Genomic DNA, 20921 nt, shown 5'->3' with positions numbered 1-20921 from the left:
CAGGGAACTTATACAAGTGTCCTTTAAATTACTGATGTATGAGGTTGAGTTCTTTGAGCTTGAAGTCAAAGCCTAAAGGAGGGTTTCTATTTAAAACTTTAATTATCTTACATGGGTTCTTTCCAGTACTGTTATTCCTTAAGCTAGCAGGTTCTTTTTTCATTGACGTATTCCAACAGTACACATAAAGACCTTGAAGGAATAGTATAAAGAAGTAGAATGTCTAGGTTGGACCCTGACTTTGGTAGAAGGCAATAAAAAAGTCTAAAATGTCCCCTTATTTTATTTTAAGGTCAGTGTTTGTGTGTAGTTATATGCAGATGTCCAAGATGCACAGTTGTGTGGACCTCTTGAACTGGAGCTGGTGGTTGTAAGCCACCTGATGTGGGTGCTAGTAACCCAACTCGGCTCCTTTGAACTAACAAAGTTTTCTTAACTACTGAGCCCTCTCTTCAGTCATGCTTTCCTGAGTCTTTACTTATTTGAATCATATTTCCACCATTTGAATTTTATGTCATTGTCATTAACAAGACTCTCTTAGTTCTGTCTTACTAAAAGATCTGAATCTGTGTTGTTGACTGCTACTGCAACTGATTCACTTTGACCACGGGCCATATTTGATCCAAAAAGAAATTAATAATTGGTTAAGCAGTATAACTTAGAAGTCATAGACCGGGCTTATTCAGTGGTCACTACTTTGTAAGGTAGACATTATTAGCCTCAGTAATTTGTTCATTAATTAGCTTTTTAAAGTGGGAGAGGGATGATTTCTAGTCTAAAGCTAAAATTAGTATGTGGATTCTTATTTATACTACACAGGCAATGTTTGATACAGGAAAATTGAAGCAAGTATAAATTTTGAATGTCTTATGTTCAGAAAGTAGAGAAAGGGGCACCCTACCCCCATAGGTTAATTTTTGGCAAAGCTGTTTTTAATGTACTCTAGAACTGCTAAATGTTTAAAAAGTCTGAGTAGAGTTGTTCAGAGTTGGCTTAAGATGTCTTTGGACAGTTATTGATTTGCCCCAAGCTAGCCTCAAGAACAGTTTGCTCCCCAAGGAAAAATAGCACATTTACTACATGGAACCCTGTCGTATTTACTTTTCTGATCTCTGGCAGCATGTGCTATAAAAACCTTTTGCAGAGTTACTTAATTGCTTTTTCATTGGGAGCCCTGGGACCACCGCTCTATTGGACAGGGGCAAACTAAAAAAGTGACAGCACTGCCACTCTGCTGAGTTTCTTGTTTGTTCCTTCTTATGCTGAAATAGGTTCTATATCAGGAAGGATTTGAACTACTTTTGTTTACTGATCACTCACTGCTAGAGCTAGTGAGGTGCTGAGGGAATGTGAATCCCTGTGCTGAAAAAATAGGCGCCATTGCTAGTGGCTAAAAGTAAAGTGATACTGACTGGCTGTGGTGATGCACATCCATAATACCAGTACTCTGGAGACTGGGACAGCATTGCTACAAATTGGGGGCCAGCTTGTCTACAGTGTCAGACTGTCAGAATACACACACAACAACAACAACGAAAGGCGACAGTAACAATGGACAGTTACAATGCAGAATAATGGGTAACTGATCAGGGAGATGGTATTGAGAACTGGGGAGCTGTGAGTGTGAGGGCCAGAACTGATGTGGCCTTTTAAAAAATCAAAAAAAAAAGTAACCAACAATCAAGGTGATTTTACTGAGAAAAATATATCCAAGTTAGTTACTTCATTGGGTTGGATACCAAGAATGGGCTAGAGGTAGAAACATTGAGCATAGTATAGGGCAAAATCAAACTTCTAATAGGAAGTTTCACAGCACAAACATAGGGGTTTGTGTATGTCCTTGAACACAAAATTCTTGTTGAGATATTTATTTAGTGTTGAATGCTTATTTTCAATTTAAACTTTTTATAGTACAAATTGTAGCGTTGCCACCTACAAAATATGGGTGTGTGTTTGTTTTTTGCTTCTTTAGTGGGAAAGGTGGGGTTTTATTTTGTTTTTCAAGACAGGGTTGCTTTGTCTCTGTAGTCCTGGCTGTCTTGGAACTCACTGTAGAACCAGCTAGCCTCAGACTCTGCCTGCCTCTGCCTCGAGTACTAAGATTAAAGGCGTGTGCCACCACAGCTGGCTGCTGCTAGCATTTTTAACTGGGGTTCCATGGCTTGGATAGACCATTGAAGTGGCAATCTACACAAGCAAAGTCCTTCAGGATTGATTCTGGTTTTTGTTTGTTTGTTCTTTTAGGGATTTAGGGAGAACCCATTGATTAGCTTTAAGCTAACAGCATGAAAAGGTTCCCACTGATGTGTCTGGTCCCCAAGTTGAAATCTTCATATTGGCTCACTGACTTTTTTTTTTAACTAGCCAGTTTTGGTGATGACTTTTGTTTATAACTCTTAGATTCATCTCTGAATTACAGATACTGCATAAAAGGAATCCTAGTTTACCAGCTTTGAATATATAAAATACTGTTATTTCCTTATTGCCTTTAAGCTTCATTTGAAAATCTCCCTTCCCAACTCCCGCTCCCCTTTTAAAAAGCCTTGGTGGGTGGTATAAAGTCTAGTTCTTAATATCTTTGGGGGATTGGTCTCAAAATCTTCAGGTTCTTAAGTCTATGTTATAGGCCTGATGGTATAGGCCTGTAATCCCAGCTACTGAGAAGGCTGAGGCAAAAGGGATCACATGTTCTTGATAATGTGGTAATTTAGTCATACCCTAATCTCAAAATTAAAAAATAAAAATGGAAGATATAGTTCAAAAACATCTCTAGATGATGATAATGATTATTTGTCTTTGAAGGGTTGGTCCAGGGTTTGCCTTTTGCTAGGCAAGAGCTCTACCTCTGTGGTTTGTTTGTTTTTAATGTGTATGCATGTCTGTACATGTGTATACAATGCATTGACTTCAGAGGCCAGAAGAGGGCATTAGATCCCTTGGGACTGAAGTTACAGTTGTGACCTGTCAGTGGGTGCTGGGAATCAAACCCAGGTCCTTTGGAAAAGTAGCCAATGTTTTTAACCACTGAGCTATCTCTCCTACCCCATCTTTAAAAATTTTTTGAAAAGAATTTTTTCAGCTGATATTTAGCTGGTTAAGTCTGTGGGTGGGAAACTGACAGATATGGAGGGCTAAGATTAGTGGCTTCTGAGTATTACACCATTGAATGGGATGGATCCATCAAGTCCTTTTGGGGGAGTCTTTTTGTTTGGGAATTTGGTGATTTGTTCTTAGATTTGTTTTATATATGGAGTGTATATTGAGGTCAGAGGACAAAACTTTTCTCCCACCACATGGGTTATGGATGGTCACCATGGTTGAAAGCAAGTCTATTCATCTTCTCAGTCATCTCACTGGCCTTTTTTTTTTTTTTTTTTTTAAATGGTCTGATACAGCCAGGCACTGTGGCATACATTTATAATCCCAGCACTTGGGGAGGCAGAGGCAGGTGGATCTCTGTGAATTTGAGGCAAGCCTGGTCTACAAAGTGAGTCTAGGACAACCAAGACTACACAAAGAAACCTTGTATTGTGGGGGAGAGGAGATGGTCTGGGGCAACCCATGCTGGTCTCAAATTCAGTATGAAGTTGATTGTGAACTGTTGACCTCCTGCCTCTACCTCCCAAAGCTGGGATTACATGCACATGTGCCACTATACCAGTTTTAAGTCATTATTCGGGCAAATCGCCGTACCTGACACATAAGTACTAGGACTTGAACCCAGAGCCTTGTGTGTGAGAGGGTAGCACTCTACTACAACTGAGCTATAGCCCAGTCCTTTATTTCTTTCTTCTTAATATTTCTTAGATGACTTAGAAAACTGAGATTGGCCAGATGCGGTATGCCTATAATCCCAGCACTTGGGAGGCAGAAGCAGGCGGATCTCTGTGAGTTTGAGGCAGTCTGGTCTAGAAAGTGAGTTAGGACAGCCAAGGCTACACAGAGAAACTCGTTTTCAAAAAAAAACAAAAACAAAAAACAAGTAAATAGATAGAAAGAAAGCAGATAATATAAAGAGATTATATTATGAGTTTGAAAGTTTCCCTGGGTCATTTGTATAAACCAAAGGGTAACTCCCAGTTTTTGGGTTTTTGTTTGTTTGTTTGTTTCATTTTGTTGCCTCCACACTTTAATGTTCTTTCCACCTACTTTATATTTCTAAATATGTAATGTTATTAAATGCAATAATAGTATATGACCTGATACTGAAAATACTGTATACAGATAGATACAGATATTACTTTATCTTAGATGGAGTGTTTGAATCTGACATCATTGATCACAATAGCATTTGTATCTCTTTATTATTGGTTTGTTGACTTATTTATCGTTTACCTTTGATCTTCACAGGAGGCTAAAGTCAGAAACTTGCCCAACACTTCTAACCCTTTTTCCTTTTCCTAGAGTGAGACAGGGAGGTTTTGTGCATTGCTTTACAAAGCATTTAAATGTAGCTTCTAAATCAACTAGAATGAAGCAGAAGAAACAAAATGAGAAGTTTAAAGACTCCATTGTCAATCCCTCATTTTTAGGACTCAGAGTTCAACAATACAGATCAAATTGACCTATATGATGATGTGTTGACGGCTGCCTCACAGCCCTCAGATGACAGAAGCAGTAGCACAGAACCACCCCCTCCGGTTCGCCAGGAGCCAGCTCCCAAGCCAAACAACAAGACCCCTGCAATCCTGTATACATACAGTGGCCTGCGGAGCAGACGAGCGGCTGTCTATGTAGGCAGCTTCTCCTGGGTAAGCAAGAATAACCAAAAGTCTTGAGGGTGGGCTGGAGGGAGAGCACTGGGAGGTGATGGCATTTTCAGAAACCACTGTTGCACTGTTTTGTGCTCTGATGGGGTTGGATTTCTTTTTCCTGGGATCAGGTTGGATTGATCTCTGAAAGAGAACTATCCTGAGGACGTACTGGTGCCGAAGAAAGCATTGATTAAGTGGGTAGTTGCCTTTTCTGCCATCTTATTACTGCCCCTGACCCTGGGGCTTTATGTCTAGCAGGGTCATCTATGGGACGAGATTTCAGAGTGAACACCTTGAACTCTTGGTGGTCATTAGATGGTCCTGTGATAATGGTGGGTGATGGGGATCAAAGACCTTGATAGCTCTAGTGTACTTGGGATATGTGCTGACTAGTCTGTAAAAGTTACTGTGTGACATGTTTTTGGGCTGGTGGTGGGGGATGCCAAATCAAGAAATGTATATACTGATGGGGATGCTCCTGGCATGGTCAACTCCAGCCTGTCAGTTCTGTAATTAAAGTTGCCAGCAATCTGTTTGAAATGATGATCAGCCAGCCCACATGTCAGTCAAAAGTAAAATAAATTTTAGTCTTAATCCCCAAATATAGGGGTTGTGGGATTAGAGTTTAGGACAATAGAAAAAGCCTGCACTGATTGAAATATTGCTGTGCTTTGGGGTTTCCTGTGGGCGGTCATGGTTGTGGAGTCCTAGATTTGGGAACAGGTCTTGGGACATCCGGGTGGGTGGGTATCAGGCATGTAGCTCTTGACATTTCTCCCTTTTCCATCTTGCCGACCCCAGTGGACCACAGACCAGCAGCTGATCCAGGTTATTCGCTCTATAGGAGTCTATGATGTGGTGGAGTTGAAATTTGCAGAGAACCGTGCAAATGGCCAGTCTAAAGGGTGAGGTCTGGATTTGGGGAGCCCCCTTTAGTTTTATTAGGGTAACTGGTCTGTAATATATTGAACTTGATTTCTAACCCCTTTCTATCCCAGCCTAGCTTACTACCTTGGTTTTGACAAACTACCATAGATTGGATACTTAGCTGGAATGAAATTGAACATCTATTTGTTGAAGGGAAAGAATGCTAATTTTAAATTCCAAAAAGTAAGAAAAAACAGGAAATCTATAGGGTGGCACCTTCTTGTTGCTGATAGGTTGCATGAGTGTTTAATTTAGCAAGATGCTTTTTCCTTTATCCAGTGTCTAAATATTTTACTCCTTTTTACTTTGTTCTTCAAGGTATGCTGAGGTGGTGGTAGCCTCTGAAAATTCTGTCCACAAATTGCTGGAACTCTTGCCAGGAAAAGTTCTTAATGGAGAAAAAGTGGATGTGAGGCCGGCTACCCGGCAGAACTTATCACAGTTTGAGGCTCAGGCTCGGAAACGTGAGTGCGTCCGAGTCCCAAGAGGGGGTACGTGGAGACCATCTGTATGATGGGGGGTGGTTGTGGGCTTGTTGGTGTGATGTGGAGGACTCGGATGCTGTTGCTTATGGTTTGTTGGCACAACTAATGAGTAGGCCTAGGAGTAAAATTTGTGTAAACAACACAGTGCTGGGAGTCTAGTTTGTGTTGTCATTGGGTTCTGCCTTTTTCTGTATTCCTTAAGTCAGTTCACTTCTCAGGGCCTCTTTTCCATCTGAGCTGAAAAATTATTAAAGTGCCTGTCAACTGTCAATTCTGTATTCTTCCAATAAATGGGCATATCATGAATGGTCTTGCTTTTTAAATAAGATGTGGTTCTCTGAGTTTTCAAAAAGCAGACACCCCAACGTGTAATTAAGGTATACAAAAGTGACTATGACCCTATTGTGAGAATGTGTTTGGTGTGCTTTGTGGACATCAACCATAAGAAGCATTAGGTATTAAAAGTTAGGCATTGTTTCTCTGTTGTTGTCTTAAAGGGAATACTTACAGTTACTGAATACTTAGTGGGTTTGGCAAGTATATCACAGTAGTTTATTTTTAAGTGCAGCATTCTGTGTTAGCTTGATCCCTTAAGTCCACCTTACTCCCTTTAATCTGACTCTGTTCAAATACCACCTTCTGATATACTACCTTGGTTTCTTAGTGAGGCTCTCCTCCTGGGAAGAGGATGTAGTGGCCAGCCAACAGGTATTCCAGTCTGCTTGGCAGTGACTGTTTGTCATTATCAACTAATAAACATTTTGGTTTACATATCAGTTTCTTATGAGTTCGAATGGCATAATTCAGTCTCCTAGGGTCTGATTATGCCGGGTGAATTATTACAATCAGATTTCTAAACCTGAGGACCATTGTTGGCTTATCCTGACTTTACAAGGTGTAGCTATCCTGCAAGGCCCTACCTGAAACAACTAGCCTCGTTTTCTTTCACTACTAGGGGATGAAGGACTTCAGGGCAGGTAGAATCCAGCAGAACATCAGTGAGCATTCTTAAACATTATCATTTTCCCATGGGTTGTTTGGAGCCTGTGTATTTGAGAATAGGAAACAAGTTTAAGGGATAAATGTGTTCTAAGCACTTTGACAATTCTAGATGAGAGTATCCTTTGACATAGGATGTAATAGTTATGTTGCTTTTTGAGTTTGTCTTAACCAAGATACTTCTGATCTTTCTTCTGAGGAAAGGCACCAAGTGATTTATTTCTTCTTCCTCAGCTCCTTCACTTATTGTCTTTATGGTGGTGCCAGATGACTTGCTGAGGGATGAGCTGGTCCTATTATATGTCCAAAGCCTGCCTGAGCAGTAACATTAGCTCTGTTTTGCTTTCCAGGAATACCTCCACGGGCCCACTCTCGGGATTCTAGTGATTCTGCTGATGGACGGGCAACCCCTTCTGAGAACCTTGTGCCCTCATCTGCTCGTGTGGATAAGCCCCCCAGCGTGTTGCCCTACTTTAACCGTCCTCCTTCAGCCCTTCCCCTGATGGGTCTACCCCCACCCCCAATTCCACCCCCACCACCTCTCTCCTCAAGCTTTGGTGTCCCTCCTCCTCCTCCTGGTATCCACTACCAGCATCTCATGCCCCCCCCTCCTCGATTACCTCCTCATCTGGCTGTACCTCCCCCTGGGGCCATCCCACCAGCCCTTCACCTCAATCCAGCCTTCTTCCCCCCACCAAATGCTACAGTGGGGCCTCCACCAGATACTTACATGAAGGCCTCAACACCCTATAACCACCATGGCAGGTAAAAACTATTTCCCTGCAAATTTGAGCCAAGATAGTAAAGTGCAGTGGTTGGTTGGTTGGTTTTGAGACAAGGTTCCTGTGTAGACCAGGTTGGCCTCAAATTCAAAACAATCCACCTGCCTCTGCCTCCGGGGCACCCTGGCATTAAGGGCATGTGCTACCATTCCCAGCAATAGTAGACAGTATTTTGCCTGCCGGTGGTAGTCCTCACTTTTAGGCTGCACACTCTAGAGGCAGAGGCAGGTGGATCTCTGAGTTTGAGGACAGCCAGGGTTACACAAAGAAACCTGTCTCAAAAACAAAGGGGCTGGAGAGATGACTAGTGGTTAAGAGCACTTAACTGTTGTTCCAGAGGGCGCGGTTCAGTTCCCAGCACCCAATTGGCAGCTCACAACTGTCTGTAACTCCAGTTTCAGAGGACCTGGCACCCTCATGAAAGATACACATACAGGAGGAAAAAAAATATATTAAAAAAAAGAAGTAGAGAGTGTTTTAGACATTTGTTTTCCCTGAATGAGTACTGAAGGCTGGTACATTTCCTCTGTGATCTTGTTGTGATATTTAGTCCTGGAACATAGATTAGTATCTGTCAGAGGTTTGTTTTGCATGCCTGTATATACAAGTGCACGTATGTGTGCAGATACATGTGGTGTGCTGTATATGTACACTTGAAACCAAAGAACAGCTTTTGGTATCATCCTCAAGCATGTTGTCCACCTGCTTGAGACAGTCTTTTCATTGCTTGGAACTCACAAAGTATATAAAACTGGCTAGCCAGTGAGCCCCAGGGATACCCCTGTCTCTAGCCCTGGGATTATAAGCATGTCTGGTATTTTTATCTGGGCTCTGGATGGACATTTGAACTCAGGTCCTCATTTGTGACAAGTATTATCAAGCCAAGTTTTTTCCCCCACCTCCATCAATTTTTTTTATTTAGTGTTTTCCGTTTTCATCTTAACTACTTGACTCAAATCATAACTTTCATAAGCAACTTGTTTAAACTCATTGCCATAATGCTACTGCAAATGCTACAATAATTAGTACTGTGAGTCAAGCCAAAATTATGAACATATATAAATCCTGTCCTTGAAGGAAAAAAAATGAACATGTGAAACACTGAAGATATACCTTAGAGTTGAATATTATAGACTATGGTGAAAATAATAAAGGTTGTGGGCAGTCAGGCATGTTACTGTCTTTCTGCAGCAGAGATTCGGGCCCTCCACTTTCTACAGTGAGTGAAGCTGAATTTGAAGAGATAATGAAGCGAAACAGAGCAATTTCCAGCAGTGCCATTTCCAAAGCAGTGGCTGGAGCTAGTGCAGGTAATTAACTCTTACTTTACTGTCTTTGCTTTAAAATTTTCCTCTGTGTCATTTCCATCTGGAAAACTTTGTAAAGTTAAGTTGGAGTTAAATGTAAGAAGATGTGCACTTCAAAAGCAGTATGTGACTTGTTTTTTTGTTTGTTTGTTTGTTTGTTTGTTTGTTTTAGCTTTGGCTTTGTGGAAGTCGTAGTCTAGACTTGCTCTGTAGAAACTAACTCCGTGCCTAGACTAGGAGTAATAGCCACTCTTTCTTTTTTGTATGTATTGTAGAATGTAATTGCTGCCTCGGAAAGATCTTGGATCTCAGAAGTGGTCTTTAGACCTGTGTCTATGCAGTAGTTCTAATACCTAGTAGAATTAAAAGCTCTTGGTCATCTAGTGTTGCCTCAGCCAGATGATGCTCTGTTATACTAAGTCTGGGCAGAGCTGGTTGCCTATGGGTAGCCTGTCCTAGACAGGCAAGTCTGTGTTCATCCTAAGGAGTATTGCACCGTTTCCACTAACTTGCCCTGCTCTCAGCGTTAGCTGCAGAATCAGCAACTAGGATTCTTGGAAGCCCTAGACATAAAAGAAGAGGCTACAGAATCGAAAGTTTATGGATGTAACTCAGTGGGCAGAGCAATGGCCTGCCATACTAGAATAGAAAGGTTGGGGGTTCTGGTCCAAGTCATGCTCACTTTCTTCCTGGGGATTTCCCACATGGATCTAAATGTATGTAGACTCTCAGTACTCAAAAGAAGTAAGTTAGCACTGACTGTTAATCTGTTTTCCATAATTTCTGATCTTTGGTTTCAGTTTTGAGTCTACAGAGTAGTTTAAAAACAAAAAGTTTATGTTCTTGTCAGTTCTTCTCTCACCAGAAAAATGTACCTTGACTTCTTAAAATAAAAAGAAATGCGTGCTCATTGTTATACAATATACAGAGGAGTTTAAATGAAATAGTCTTTGTTCCTTTTTCAGTGCCAGTCCTTTCACACTGAAATGACTGCTAAGTCTTTATTTCCCTCTCTCTTTGTTATTCCAGTCAAAGGAACTATAATATTTATTCACTGTGCCTCTAAAACAGACAGAACTTCCCTGCCTGTGTGGAGCTGCTGTGCCAGTGTCCCTGGTCTTTCACAGTGCCACACTTCCTTCATAGTTTCTGTCCATTCTGTCCTTGAGACTTTGCATAAAGAAAGCCACCCAGTTCTCATTTTCAGGGGACCATTATGTGGGATCATTGAGTCAGGTTCACATTTAGGAAATGAAGGGAGCATGATGTTTTAAATGTACAGGTGTAGGTGTATGAGAGAGAATATTTTACGCAGTTTATACACCAGAGTGATCCCATAGAACCTTATGTATATTTGTGTGTATGTGTATCATCTAGTGAGACCATAACTGAGTTTGTGCAAGTGCAGTCTGGGGTGTTTGCACAATGATGAAACCACCTAACAGCAAATTTCTTAGTATGTTTTTCTTTGTATGTTATCCTGAAAAAAGCTGTATATTACATGTACACATCATATTATTACACATATATTATGCATACACATTACATTTATACATCATAGACTTTATATATTACATGAACATATAATAGATGTGTGAGTTATAATGTGATTATAAATTTAAAATAATGTGTAAGCCGGTTGTGGTGGCTATACTTTTAATCCTAGCACTTGGGAGGCAGAGGCAGGTGGATCTCTGTGAGTTTGAGGCCATCCTGGTCTACAAAGTGAGTCTATGACAGCCAGGGCTATACACAAAGAAACCCTGTCTTGAAAAACAAACAAACAAACAATAAAGTGTAGACTCAGTCAGACATAGTGTCACCTTTAACTCGAGCACTCAGAGTTCAACTCTAAATAGCTTCAGTTACTACAAAAAGAAAAGAAAAAATAATAAACCGTAGGCTTAATACAGTGTTTAAAAAGATAAATGAAAATCCTCTAGGACCACCAAGACCACATTCTATGATTGGTGGCTATTCCTCCAGTTTTAGTGGGTGAAATACGCATATTATAACATATGTATAATTTTGGTTGTTTTTGCAAAAATGAACTACAAGGCTGGATATGTAGCTTGGTGATAGAGCAATTGCCTAGTGTGCTCAAAGTAGCGCACACAGAAAAAACAAACAAACAAAAAATGCTCTTTTTATTTTTTTAGGATTTTATTTATTTTATGTATGGGTGCTCTATCTGCATATGCACCTGCACACCAGAGGAGACACCATGTGGTTGCTGGGAATTGAACTCGGGACCTCTAGAAGAACAGACAGTGCTCTTAACCACTGAGCCATCTCTCTAGCCCAGACACCTGTCTTATTAGTATATCTTAACATCTATTATTTGTTGAGCCCTACTGTGTGTCTGGCACGTATTAAATATTTTAAATAGATAATTTTATATGCCTACGATTTACCTCATAATTTTAACAAGTAGTAATCCATAAAGCCACTCTTCCTTAATTTATGTAATCTAGCAAAGATAAAACAATAAACAAATATTATTAAAACATGGTAAACATACACAGTTCTATGAACAGAAAATTTTTAGAATTGTTGGCTCAAATGTAGGGACGGTTTATTTTAAGATTTATTTAATATGTATGTGTTATGCATTTATCTATGTATATATACCACATAGATTCTTGGGACCACGGGGTCTGTTGGAGTTCCTGAAACTGGAGTTACGAGTGATTGTGAGCCATTTAGGTGCTGGAAATTAAACCTGGGGTCCTTATAAGAACAACAAGTGATTTATAGCAGCTGAGCCATCTCCAGCCCCAGGAGAGTTTATTTTCATCAGTATGGTCCAGTAGGCCTTGAATAGTGATGCACTGATTATAGGGCCACTACCCTAAGTCAGATTTCAAACTAGACATAGTTTTATACCTGCAGTGTCTGCCTTGTCCATTTTATTATGGCTCTTTAGAACACTTAGTTACTCGCAGTTTATGTCCTCCTATATTCTCTTTTTGGTCCAATTTGGTTACTGCCTCTGCTCATCTTTGGCCTTTCCCTTTATCCTATCAGGGGATTACAGTGATGCCATTGAGACACTACTCACAGCCATTGCAGTTATCAAACAGTCCCGAGTTGCCAATGATGAGCGTTGCCGTGTCCTCATTTCCTCTCTTAAGGACTGTCTTCATGGCATAGAGGCCAAGTCATACAGTGTGGGTGCCAGTGGAAGCTCTTCCAGGTGAGTTGATTGCTTTGGGGGCTGATTGGCCTTTAACACTCTCCTTAAGTGTAGTTAGAAAAAAGGGAAACTCGGGGTATCTGATAAGGGTCTGGATTAAAGAGAGATCTCACACATCTTTAAGGAGAAGAAATTATATTGAGATATTTTCATTAATTAAGTATTATTAATGTCTGGAGCCTGTGTTCAGTAGATTCAGTGGCCTTATTTAGGAGAAAAAGACTAATAAATAACACAGGTATCAGGGCTGAGGAGGTAGAAGGCTTCTTGGTAAGTATTAATGTGGTCCTAGGTTCAGTCTTCAGCACCATGGGTTTAAGGAAAAAGAGGAATAGGACTAGGTGGATACAAGGGATTTTAATCATTGGCTTATGGTTTGAATCTCAATTCTGTTGCTAACTACCTACATGACCATCTTGAGTATGGAAGTTAGCAACTTTCTAAGAACTTGAGGGAGAAAGTCCTAGTACTTACCTACAGACTGTTGTAAAGATGAAATCATACTTGCAAGATTCTAAATACTCTTAATACGTTAGTAAGGTCTTGACGAATCTGTCAGTCATTTATCCCAAAAAGATTAGGCTTCAAGGAGCTAAGATTCTTAGGCAGTACTTGGTGATAAAAAATAAAAATAAAAATATTTAGGCAAGCACTGAGAGATACAAAACCTTATGTGGAAAGAATATGGTAAGTCCTCTGAGTTGAGGCTAAAGGATCTTTCTGACAGGAAAAGACATCGGTCCAGGGAGAGGTCACCCAGCCGGTCCCGGGAGAGCAGCAGGCGGCACCGAGACTTGCTTCATAATGAAGACCGGCATGATGATTATTTCCAAGAGAGGAACCGGGAGCATGAGAGACACCGGGATAGAGAACGGGACCGGCACCACTGAGAAAGGTGGGAAGCAGCCCTATTTCTGGCCCGCGGATCTTTGTTAATTGGGCATGATGGGTCATGCCTGTAATCCCAACACTTGGGAGAACAAGGCAAGAGGATTGCCATGATTTGAAGGGTAGCCTGGACTACAAAGTGAGACCCTGTCTCAAAACAAAAAAAGATATTTGTAATAGAGATGTCCCGCCCTCTTACAAGTTCTTAATAAATGAAAACCATTGTTACTATCATTATTAAATTTTAATCCCAATGTTCAAGTAAAAGGGAAAACTGACCAAAGCAGAAGAGACTGTTAACTTACTTTCATGATACAATATTCAAAATTCAGCAATTTATATTTATTAACAGCTTTAGAGTAGAAAACCACTCTGATAAATTATTAATAGCTTTAGAGACCCTACAAATAATTATAATGGATATTTTTGGTTTTAGTGAGTTTTGTTTTCCTGGGTGATTGAAAAGGTAGGTCAGATGTCTGTCTTTGGGACCGTGTCAGTAGGACTTAGGCTTCCTGTCTCTCCGATCTGCTCTTTGATGTTTTCATTCACAGAATCTGGGAGGACGAGCCTGTAGCTCTTGAGTTATATCCCACCATTTTGCAATCTCAACTAAAAGAAAGCTGCTAACTACGATTGTGTGTAGTATAAGAAATAGTGGGTGTTGGTTGCTTCTATTTCTGTAGAAATATAGAAATAGACCAGGATATGGCTAAGAGGCTCTGTCTGGGCTGTTGTCTGCATGATTGTTACAAAGTAATGTAGTTGAGCAGGCTCTGTAGTTCTTAACTATGGATGACTGGATGGAGGAGACTGGAACCCTCACCTCTTATGCATAGGTCCTGGTAAACTCAAACCTTTTGAAAATTTCACAACATTCTGCCTAGGGACAACCTACTAACAGACAAGAAAGCATTCACTTGTGTTTACCCTCTGCTTTGTTGTTGGCGTTATCTGCCTTAACTTCTTTGGGCCTTTTTTATGTGGTGCTGGGCTCATTTTGTAGACCAGGCTAACCTGGAACTCACAAAAGTCCCCCTGCCTCTGCCCCTTGAGCTGGTATTTAAAGCTTCCTAGCACTTAAAATAGATTTGTAGCTGAGACTGTTTTTGTCATTTTCCACATATAGTAAATTATAAGAATCACTAATGTTTTCAATCTATACCTTTCTTTATTCACCCTTTTTTTAAATAAGCTTCATGTTTCTCTCTTTTTTTTAATCTTGTCTTTTTAATGTTTCTCGCACAGTATATTCTGATCATGATTTCCCCTCATTTGTCTCCTCCCAGATCCTCCCAACCTATCAAATTCCATGCCTTCTTTCCCTTTTTCTTGGGGGGTGGGGGTGGGGGTAGAAAACAAACCAATACTTTATCTGTTCTTTACTTATTTCACAGAATTCTAAAATGTCAGATAATCCACATAGAGCCAACTGTTAAACTCTAAATGGGTTCTGTGTTTGTCTTTCTAGATTTTTACAACAGATTTGAGTTTTGAAAGCTGTCCACATAAACGTACATAACCTGTGGAAATTCAGGTTAATGATGATGGAGCCCACAAGTGGCTTTGGACTTCTTTCCTTTTGGGGATGGGCAAGGTGGGCTTGGGTATGTCTTGGTCTATCCCTTTCCTTCAGTTAAGTACCAGCATCGCCTTCTCTCTTTTGAACCAGCACGCTTGAAACATTACTTAAAATCCAAACAGCTGGCTAGACAGTGGTGGTACACACCTTTAGTCCCAGCATTCAGGAGGCAGAAACAAGTGTGCCTCTGTGAGTTTGAGGTCAACCTGGTCTACAGAGTGAGTTCCAGGACAGTTAAGGTGTTGGGTATTGTAATCAGACTTGTAATGCTAATAGGAAGCCTAGAGAGATTACAAATTCCAAGGTCAGCCAGGACTATGTAGTGGGACCTTGTCTCAGAAAACAAACAAACTAAAAGCCATCACCTCACATGATGTGAGTATGTGGTTTTTGTAATTCGTTGGGATAAGAGTGACCTAGGGGAGCCAGGGATGGTGCACGCCTTTAATCCCAGCACTCAGCAGGCAGAGGTAGGCAGATCTCTGACTTGGAGGCCAGTCTAGCCTACAGAGCAAGTTCCAGGACAGCCAGAACTACACACAACTTGAAAAACCAAGAATAAAAAAGACTGACCAGGAAATGTAAATTGGTCAGTATAAAGCAGCAGTTGTCTCTGGAGTCGTATTCAGTGTACTGACCAGAATATACAACTTCATGTCATTTCATTTCTGCTGCGTTTGCTTTTTTGTTTGAGACAGGGTTTCTCTGTGGAACCTTGGCTGTCCTGGACCAGGCTGGCCTTGAATTCACAGTGATCGACCTGCCTCTGCCTCCTGGGATTACAGGCATGTGCCACCATGTTTACGTCTGGCTTTGCTTCTTTGACAACCTTTTTACAGTGAAATTGCCAGCAAGATTCATTATCAATTTGAAAGTCCTCTATTGGTTTTGTTTTTTTATTTTCCCCCTCCTTTGGACTGGTATAGGCCCGCAATGAACTGAGGAAAACTCACTCTTGGGTTAGTTTTCCACATCTCTTATTTCCTGATCTCCCCTAACATAATATGTACATGTACAAGTGAATCAGACACTTCAGAGAGTCAAAAATAAGAAAAAAAGTCTTGGATTTTTATGGTAGTCTGAATTTTGTCTTCATTTACTAAGCTGTAGGATTTATTTGGGGTGCCTGGCCCTTTAAAGGACTCTGTGCCCTTCAGTTGCCTCTTAGACCTCTGGGAACAGGAGAGGATATAAAAAGCTGAGAGAGGAGAAGGGTTACGATTAGGGAGTAGACAGGAGTAGGGTCAGAGAAGACAGTTGATGCAGGAAGAAAGAAGAAAGAGTAGGGCAAGAGAAGAGGTTGAGCAGAGTAAAGATAAGAGACAGTTGAAAGTGAATTGGTCTAGCAGAGTGAGAAGAGAAGACAGTTAGTGACAGTTGAGCCAGGAGAAGCTGGGCTAAGCCAGAGCCAGAGAAGATACTAAGGCAGGAGAAGAACCCACTATCAAAGTAGCAGAAAGTAGCAAAGAATGTAGTATAGAAGGTTTCATGTTGGGAAAGTGATGCACAAGTCTGTCTGTAAAGAATTTAATCCTCAGCAGGGTGTGGTGGCACATGCCTTTAGTCCCAGCACTCTGGAGGCAGAGGCAGGCTGATCATCTGAGTTCGAGGCCAACCTGGTCTATAGAGTGAGTCCAGGACAGCCGGGACTCTGCTAAAGAAACAAACCTGTTTCAGAAACAAACAAACAAACAAACCCTTAATCCTCCAAGCTATTTAAACAGCATTTACAGCATCCTTTTTTTTTTTTTTTTTTTTAAGATTTACTTATTTGTACATGTGAGCACTATATTTTGCATGTATGCCTACATGACAGAAGAGGGCATCAGATCCCATTATAGGTGGTTGTCAGCCACCATGTGGTCGCTGGAATCAGAACCTCTGGAAGAGCAGACAGTGCTATTAACCGCTGAGCCATCTCTCCAGCCCATTTATATAGCATCTTTACTTAAAAACAATTGTATGGCTATGAACAAGTGAAGTGTTCCCTGACCAGGAAAGGTGTGTTTTATGCAGAGGCATCAGTGGAACAGCAACATCTTCTTCTGTTCCTCAGGAAAGTTTTGGGGCTTGAAGCTAATGGGCCGACTAAAGTAGTAGGTCTTTGGCTTCTGTCTACATTCAGACACTGCCAACTGCCAACACTAGTTCCCTTGGTATACTAGTTATCTCTACATCTCATTCTATAAAGACACTTCACAAATGCCATTTCTTCGGGGCATGCATGTGTGTGCTTTGGAGTTCGAGGGTGTTCATAGGTGGTCTGTCTTCAACTCTGTAATTGTCCCATTACTTTAGGGTGTTTCTTACTTGAAATAGAGTCATTCTCACTTCATAATCTCCTGATCCATTGAAATCTGAGCTTTCTGTTCAAGTTTGATTCAGCAATTGTGGTGTTACATGCCTAGAAGACTAAAGTCTAATCATGAGCAAGCCTAAGCCACACAGCAGGAGTCTGTCTGCAGAAAACAATATTCAGAAGCCCAAGTGTTAGGAAACAAGAAGGCACTAAGAGCTTTAGTTTTTCTTTATAGAAAGTAGGACAAATACTTGCACATATGTTTAAAGAAACCAACAAGACGAAGATCATTCCAATTCTGAGCACCAGGCTGAAAATAGTGCCATCCCAGGATTAGGAGAATGAGGCAGCATACAGATGTCTTCTTCGAGTGAGTGTGCGTTAGTGCATCTGTCTTGAATGGCTCTTAGAGGATTTATGAAGCTTCTTTACAAAGGTACTTGTATAAGGAGTAAGCATTTGTGTATGGCTGTAGTTCCAGGTTCAGTTTAGTAAGCATGCTATACCTGAATTTAATTATCCCCTTTTCTTTTGCTGTTGGTTCTGTTTTATATCAGGTGACCATACTACCATCTGCATGTTTCAGGTGCTAGGGACCTTAAGATTAGCAATGTGGCAGGAGGCATAGGAGACCCTTCCTATTGGGTAAGGCTGTCAGATGTTTTTGATGATAACTTATACTGTTTCCTTCCCTTTTTGGTTTTATCGGTGTAGCCTTGGCTGTTCTGGACTTGCTTTGTAGATCAGGCTGGCCTCAAACTCCTAGAGATCCACCTGCCTCTGCCTCTGCCTGCTGGAATTATAGGTGTGCACCTGTATGCCTGGCTCAATTTCCTTCTTTCATGCTCTGCTTTTGGTTCTTAGTCAAGTCATTCCTGTTTTGTGTTCCTATACTTTTAGATTCTCACCCACAACAGTTAACCTAGGAAAAGTCTTAAAGTCATTTGTATTTTATTCAGTACAATCTAGAAAGGCTCTTATGCTGTTTGTCTATGTACACATGCATAAGCACACTGTTTGGAGTCTGTGTTATGATTTGGTTTGTGAGGTTTTGGTTGGTTGGTTGGTTGGTTGGTGTGTGTACTTGTGTACTTTTTGGTTTTGTAGTCTGTTTTAATAAGGCTGTTTGAAAAGAAAACCGATATTAAGGAGTTTGCTATGGGAGTGCACGCTTTCTGCTAAGGCCTGTGGGTGTTTGGGAATTGATAGATTTGGTTAAATCTTGTTTTCTTGCTATTACACCCCCCTCCGTCCCTCTTTCTTTCTCCTTAAAGTAAGCTGTGATTGCTCAGTAGATTTTCAGGAGCTGTATTTCCCTGCAGCATTTCTTGAAATATTAGTTTCTATCTTTCCCAGCTAAAATATTCTCAAAGTGCTTTCAAAGACCTCATTCCATTGTCTGTTTTTTCCTTTTAACCTTAAAGTAAGATGCCACCATTTTGATTTTTCGTAATCTCTCCTCACTGTGCTTTCTCCAGCCACTCCCTCACATTTCTCTGTGTCAGACAGTCCACTTTATTCTGTCTACTTTGCTAAGCTTGCTTGCTCTGCCTACATTCTGACTTAGGTTGTGATTTTGGGAAATGCCAGTGTATCTCATATAAGCCCCTACTGATGAGAGTGGCCTCTAACTGGTGTTCTCTTCTGGTGCTTTCATTGCAGGAGTCTGGGTGGAAGCAAATTGTTTTTAATGGACTTGCATCTCCTCACCTTGATCAGGACTAAAGGACGGAGGCCGCTCCACCCCTTTCCCCTCTTCCAAAACCCTAACTTCCTCCAGGCAATACCCTCTGCCCTACAGGATTGAAGATGGCTTGGCAGCCCTTCCAGTCCCACACCTCCTGTGTGCCAGGGGAGAAGAACCTAAAGACTTGATGGGGTAGGGAATGAGGGCAGACAGGAAGACAGCAACATGTCCAGCCCATAGTCTCCATAGAGAATGGTGCTTTGTCCAAGGAAACCTGAGTTTCTGATTCCCCAGGAGCAGTCAATGGTGAGGTTACTGAGAGAAAACTTCCTTCCCAGAGAAAATGGATCCTCTATGTGGGATCTTAGGAGAGTGACTGGGTGTGCCAAAAATGCCCAGGGTTCTGCCCTCAGTACTAGATTTGATGGGGCCAAGAGGGTCCAAACCCTGCTAACATACCACTTCATTGTTCAAATCCTTTCCTTTCCTAGCCCTTTGAGGAGGGACCATGAGAACAGAAACTACCTTGTGACAAGCTGCTGTTGGGTTTTCTCCTCTTGACGGTTTATTTCCCTGGCCTCCTAGAGGGCTGAATCCTTTTGACTCCTTGCTATCTGACTCCTCAGTGGACTTTCCCCTCCGAAGCAGAACCCAGGAGGTTGCTTTTTGCTGGAAGCCTAGTCCGGCCAGTTACCACCATTTGCTGCTTCAGGCTTGGTTGTCTGTTGCAATAACCAGCTCTTAGGTATTCCCTTTCCCTGAGGCTTTCCATTTAACATGGACTCCTTCCCCAAGAAGGCTTCTTCCTTGTTTTAGAGGAAGGCACTGCCTTTGGGACTTAGGGGTATCATGGGACCTCAGTAATGAGGACCCTTAGTTAATAAAGTACCAGAAGTGTGAGGAAGAAAGCAATTTGGGCAGGATATGGCCTATTCACATGGGCTCTTTTTCAGGTTCAATGTAAGCGTAGGCTTGCATCCCCAAGGTACATACTTTGACTTACTGTGGGATAACTCAGCACTAGTAGGTAGGTAAAGTCATGAATGTTTTTTTTTGTTTGTTTGTTTGTTTTTGTTTTTTTAATCCTTTGACTTTAATACTCCCTCGTCACTCTGCCTGGAGGTGCTTCCAGCCTTTAGCAAAGAACAGAGAAGAAATAGAGCATGACTTAAGTGAACTCGGCTCAGAGTTCTAAGGACTGGCAAACTGGTGGCCATTTTCTGCACAGGCAAATGAAATTGCTTTTTTTTTTTTTTTAGTGTCCAAATTGTGATAGGTTGCTCCTGATGGAGGCAGTCACGGTCCTGGAGTACCTTAGGGAGATGTTCCTTCTGCATGCATCTGCAGGGCCTATGACATCTAATGTGAAAAGAGACTTGACATGTGAGATGAGCCTTGGCATGTGAGGTGGTCATTGGAAACCCTTCAGACTCAGAGGAGAGAGACTGAATTGGATCCTTCCTCTCTTCCCAGCATACTTCTGTTAGACTCCTTCAGTCACTGAGGGAGTGCCCCCGGGGTTGGAGAGGCATATTCCCTTGGACAGGGGCTACAAATTGTAGCTTATTTTCCTGTCTCCTAAACCAATCCCTAATCCACTTCAGAATATGGCACCCTGCCCAATTGGCCAAGTGTTAAGTGATGTGCTTATTCTTGAAAGCAGCTTGGGGTGTCTTTTTAAAATGTAGAAAACCAAGGAAAGTGACAGTTGAGGGAAAACCATATAGAATATCAGAAAATCCATTTACCCAGAGAATTCTTTTCTCCCCACTTTTATTTTTACCTGGTGTCACAATTTTTAGTTTTATTCCTCATAGCAAAAGGAGAAAAAAAAAAATCCCAACCCTCAAAAGGTCAAGGCCCCGTCCCCCTGTTGTCGGTGATTTGTTTGTCTTTCTGATAGGTTGAAAATTGTGTAATAAACTTGATGACGATGTCAATCTTTTATACTGCATTGTATTTTTTTTCCTTTTGTAACAAATTATTTTTAAATAATAAATGGGGTGTGAGCTGTT

The 20921-nt window shown here is 41.2% G+C and overlaps 1 protein-coding gene across 6 annotated transcripts in view; it reads left to right on the top strand.

Moving 5' to 3' along the window:
- Nucleotides 1–20921, top strand: part of Cpsf7 (cleavage and polyadenylation specific factor 7) — a 22424-nt gene extending 1503 nt beyond the window's left edge. For 3 of the 6 annotated variants that reach the window (XM_055614214.1, XM_055614217.1, XM_055614216.1), the window contains exons 3-10: nucleotides 4533–4751; nucleotides 5556–5659; nucleotides 6000–6172; nucleotides 7516–7930; nucleotides 9139–9257; nucleotides 12282–12450; nucleotides 13178–13345; nucleotides 18882–20921. In XM_055614214.1, the coding sequence (XP_055470189.1) occupies nucleotides 4533–4751; nucleotides 5556–5659; nucleotides 6000–6172; nucleotides 7516–7930; nucleotides 9139–9257; nucleotides 12282–12450; nucleotides 13178–13340 (1362 nt within the window). In that variant the 3' untranslated portion in view covers nucleotides 13341–13345; nucleotides 18882–20921. Of the gene's footprint in view, nucleotides 1–4532; nucleotides 4752–5009; nucleotides 5087–5555; nucleotides 5660–5999; nucleotides 6173–7515; nucleotides 7931–9138; nucleotides 9258–12281; nucleotides 12451–13177; nucleotides 13346–18881 lie in introns of those variants that run through there. The other 3 variants (XM_055614212.1, XM_055614213.1, XM_055614211.1) reach the window with 3 other exon arrangements.

The sequence above is a fragment of the Psammomys obesus genome, unplaced genomic scaffold, assembly GCF_907164565.1.
Source record: "Psammomys obesus unplaced genomic scaffold, mPsaObe1.curated_primary_1811, whole genome shotgun sequence".
Classification (NCBI taxonomy): domain Eukaryota; kingdom Metazoa; phylum Chordata; class Mammalia; order Rodentia; family Muridae; genus Psammomys; species Psammomys obesus.
This window is presented reverse-complemented; position numbering and strand designations above follow the sequence as displayed.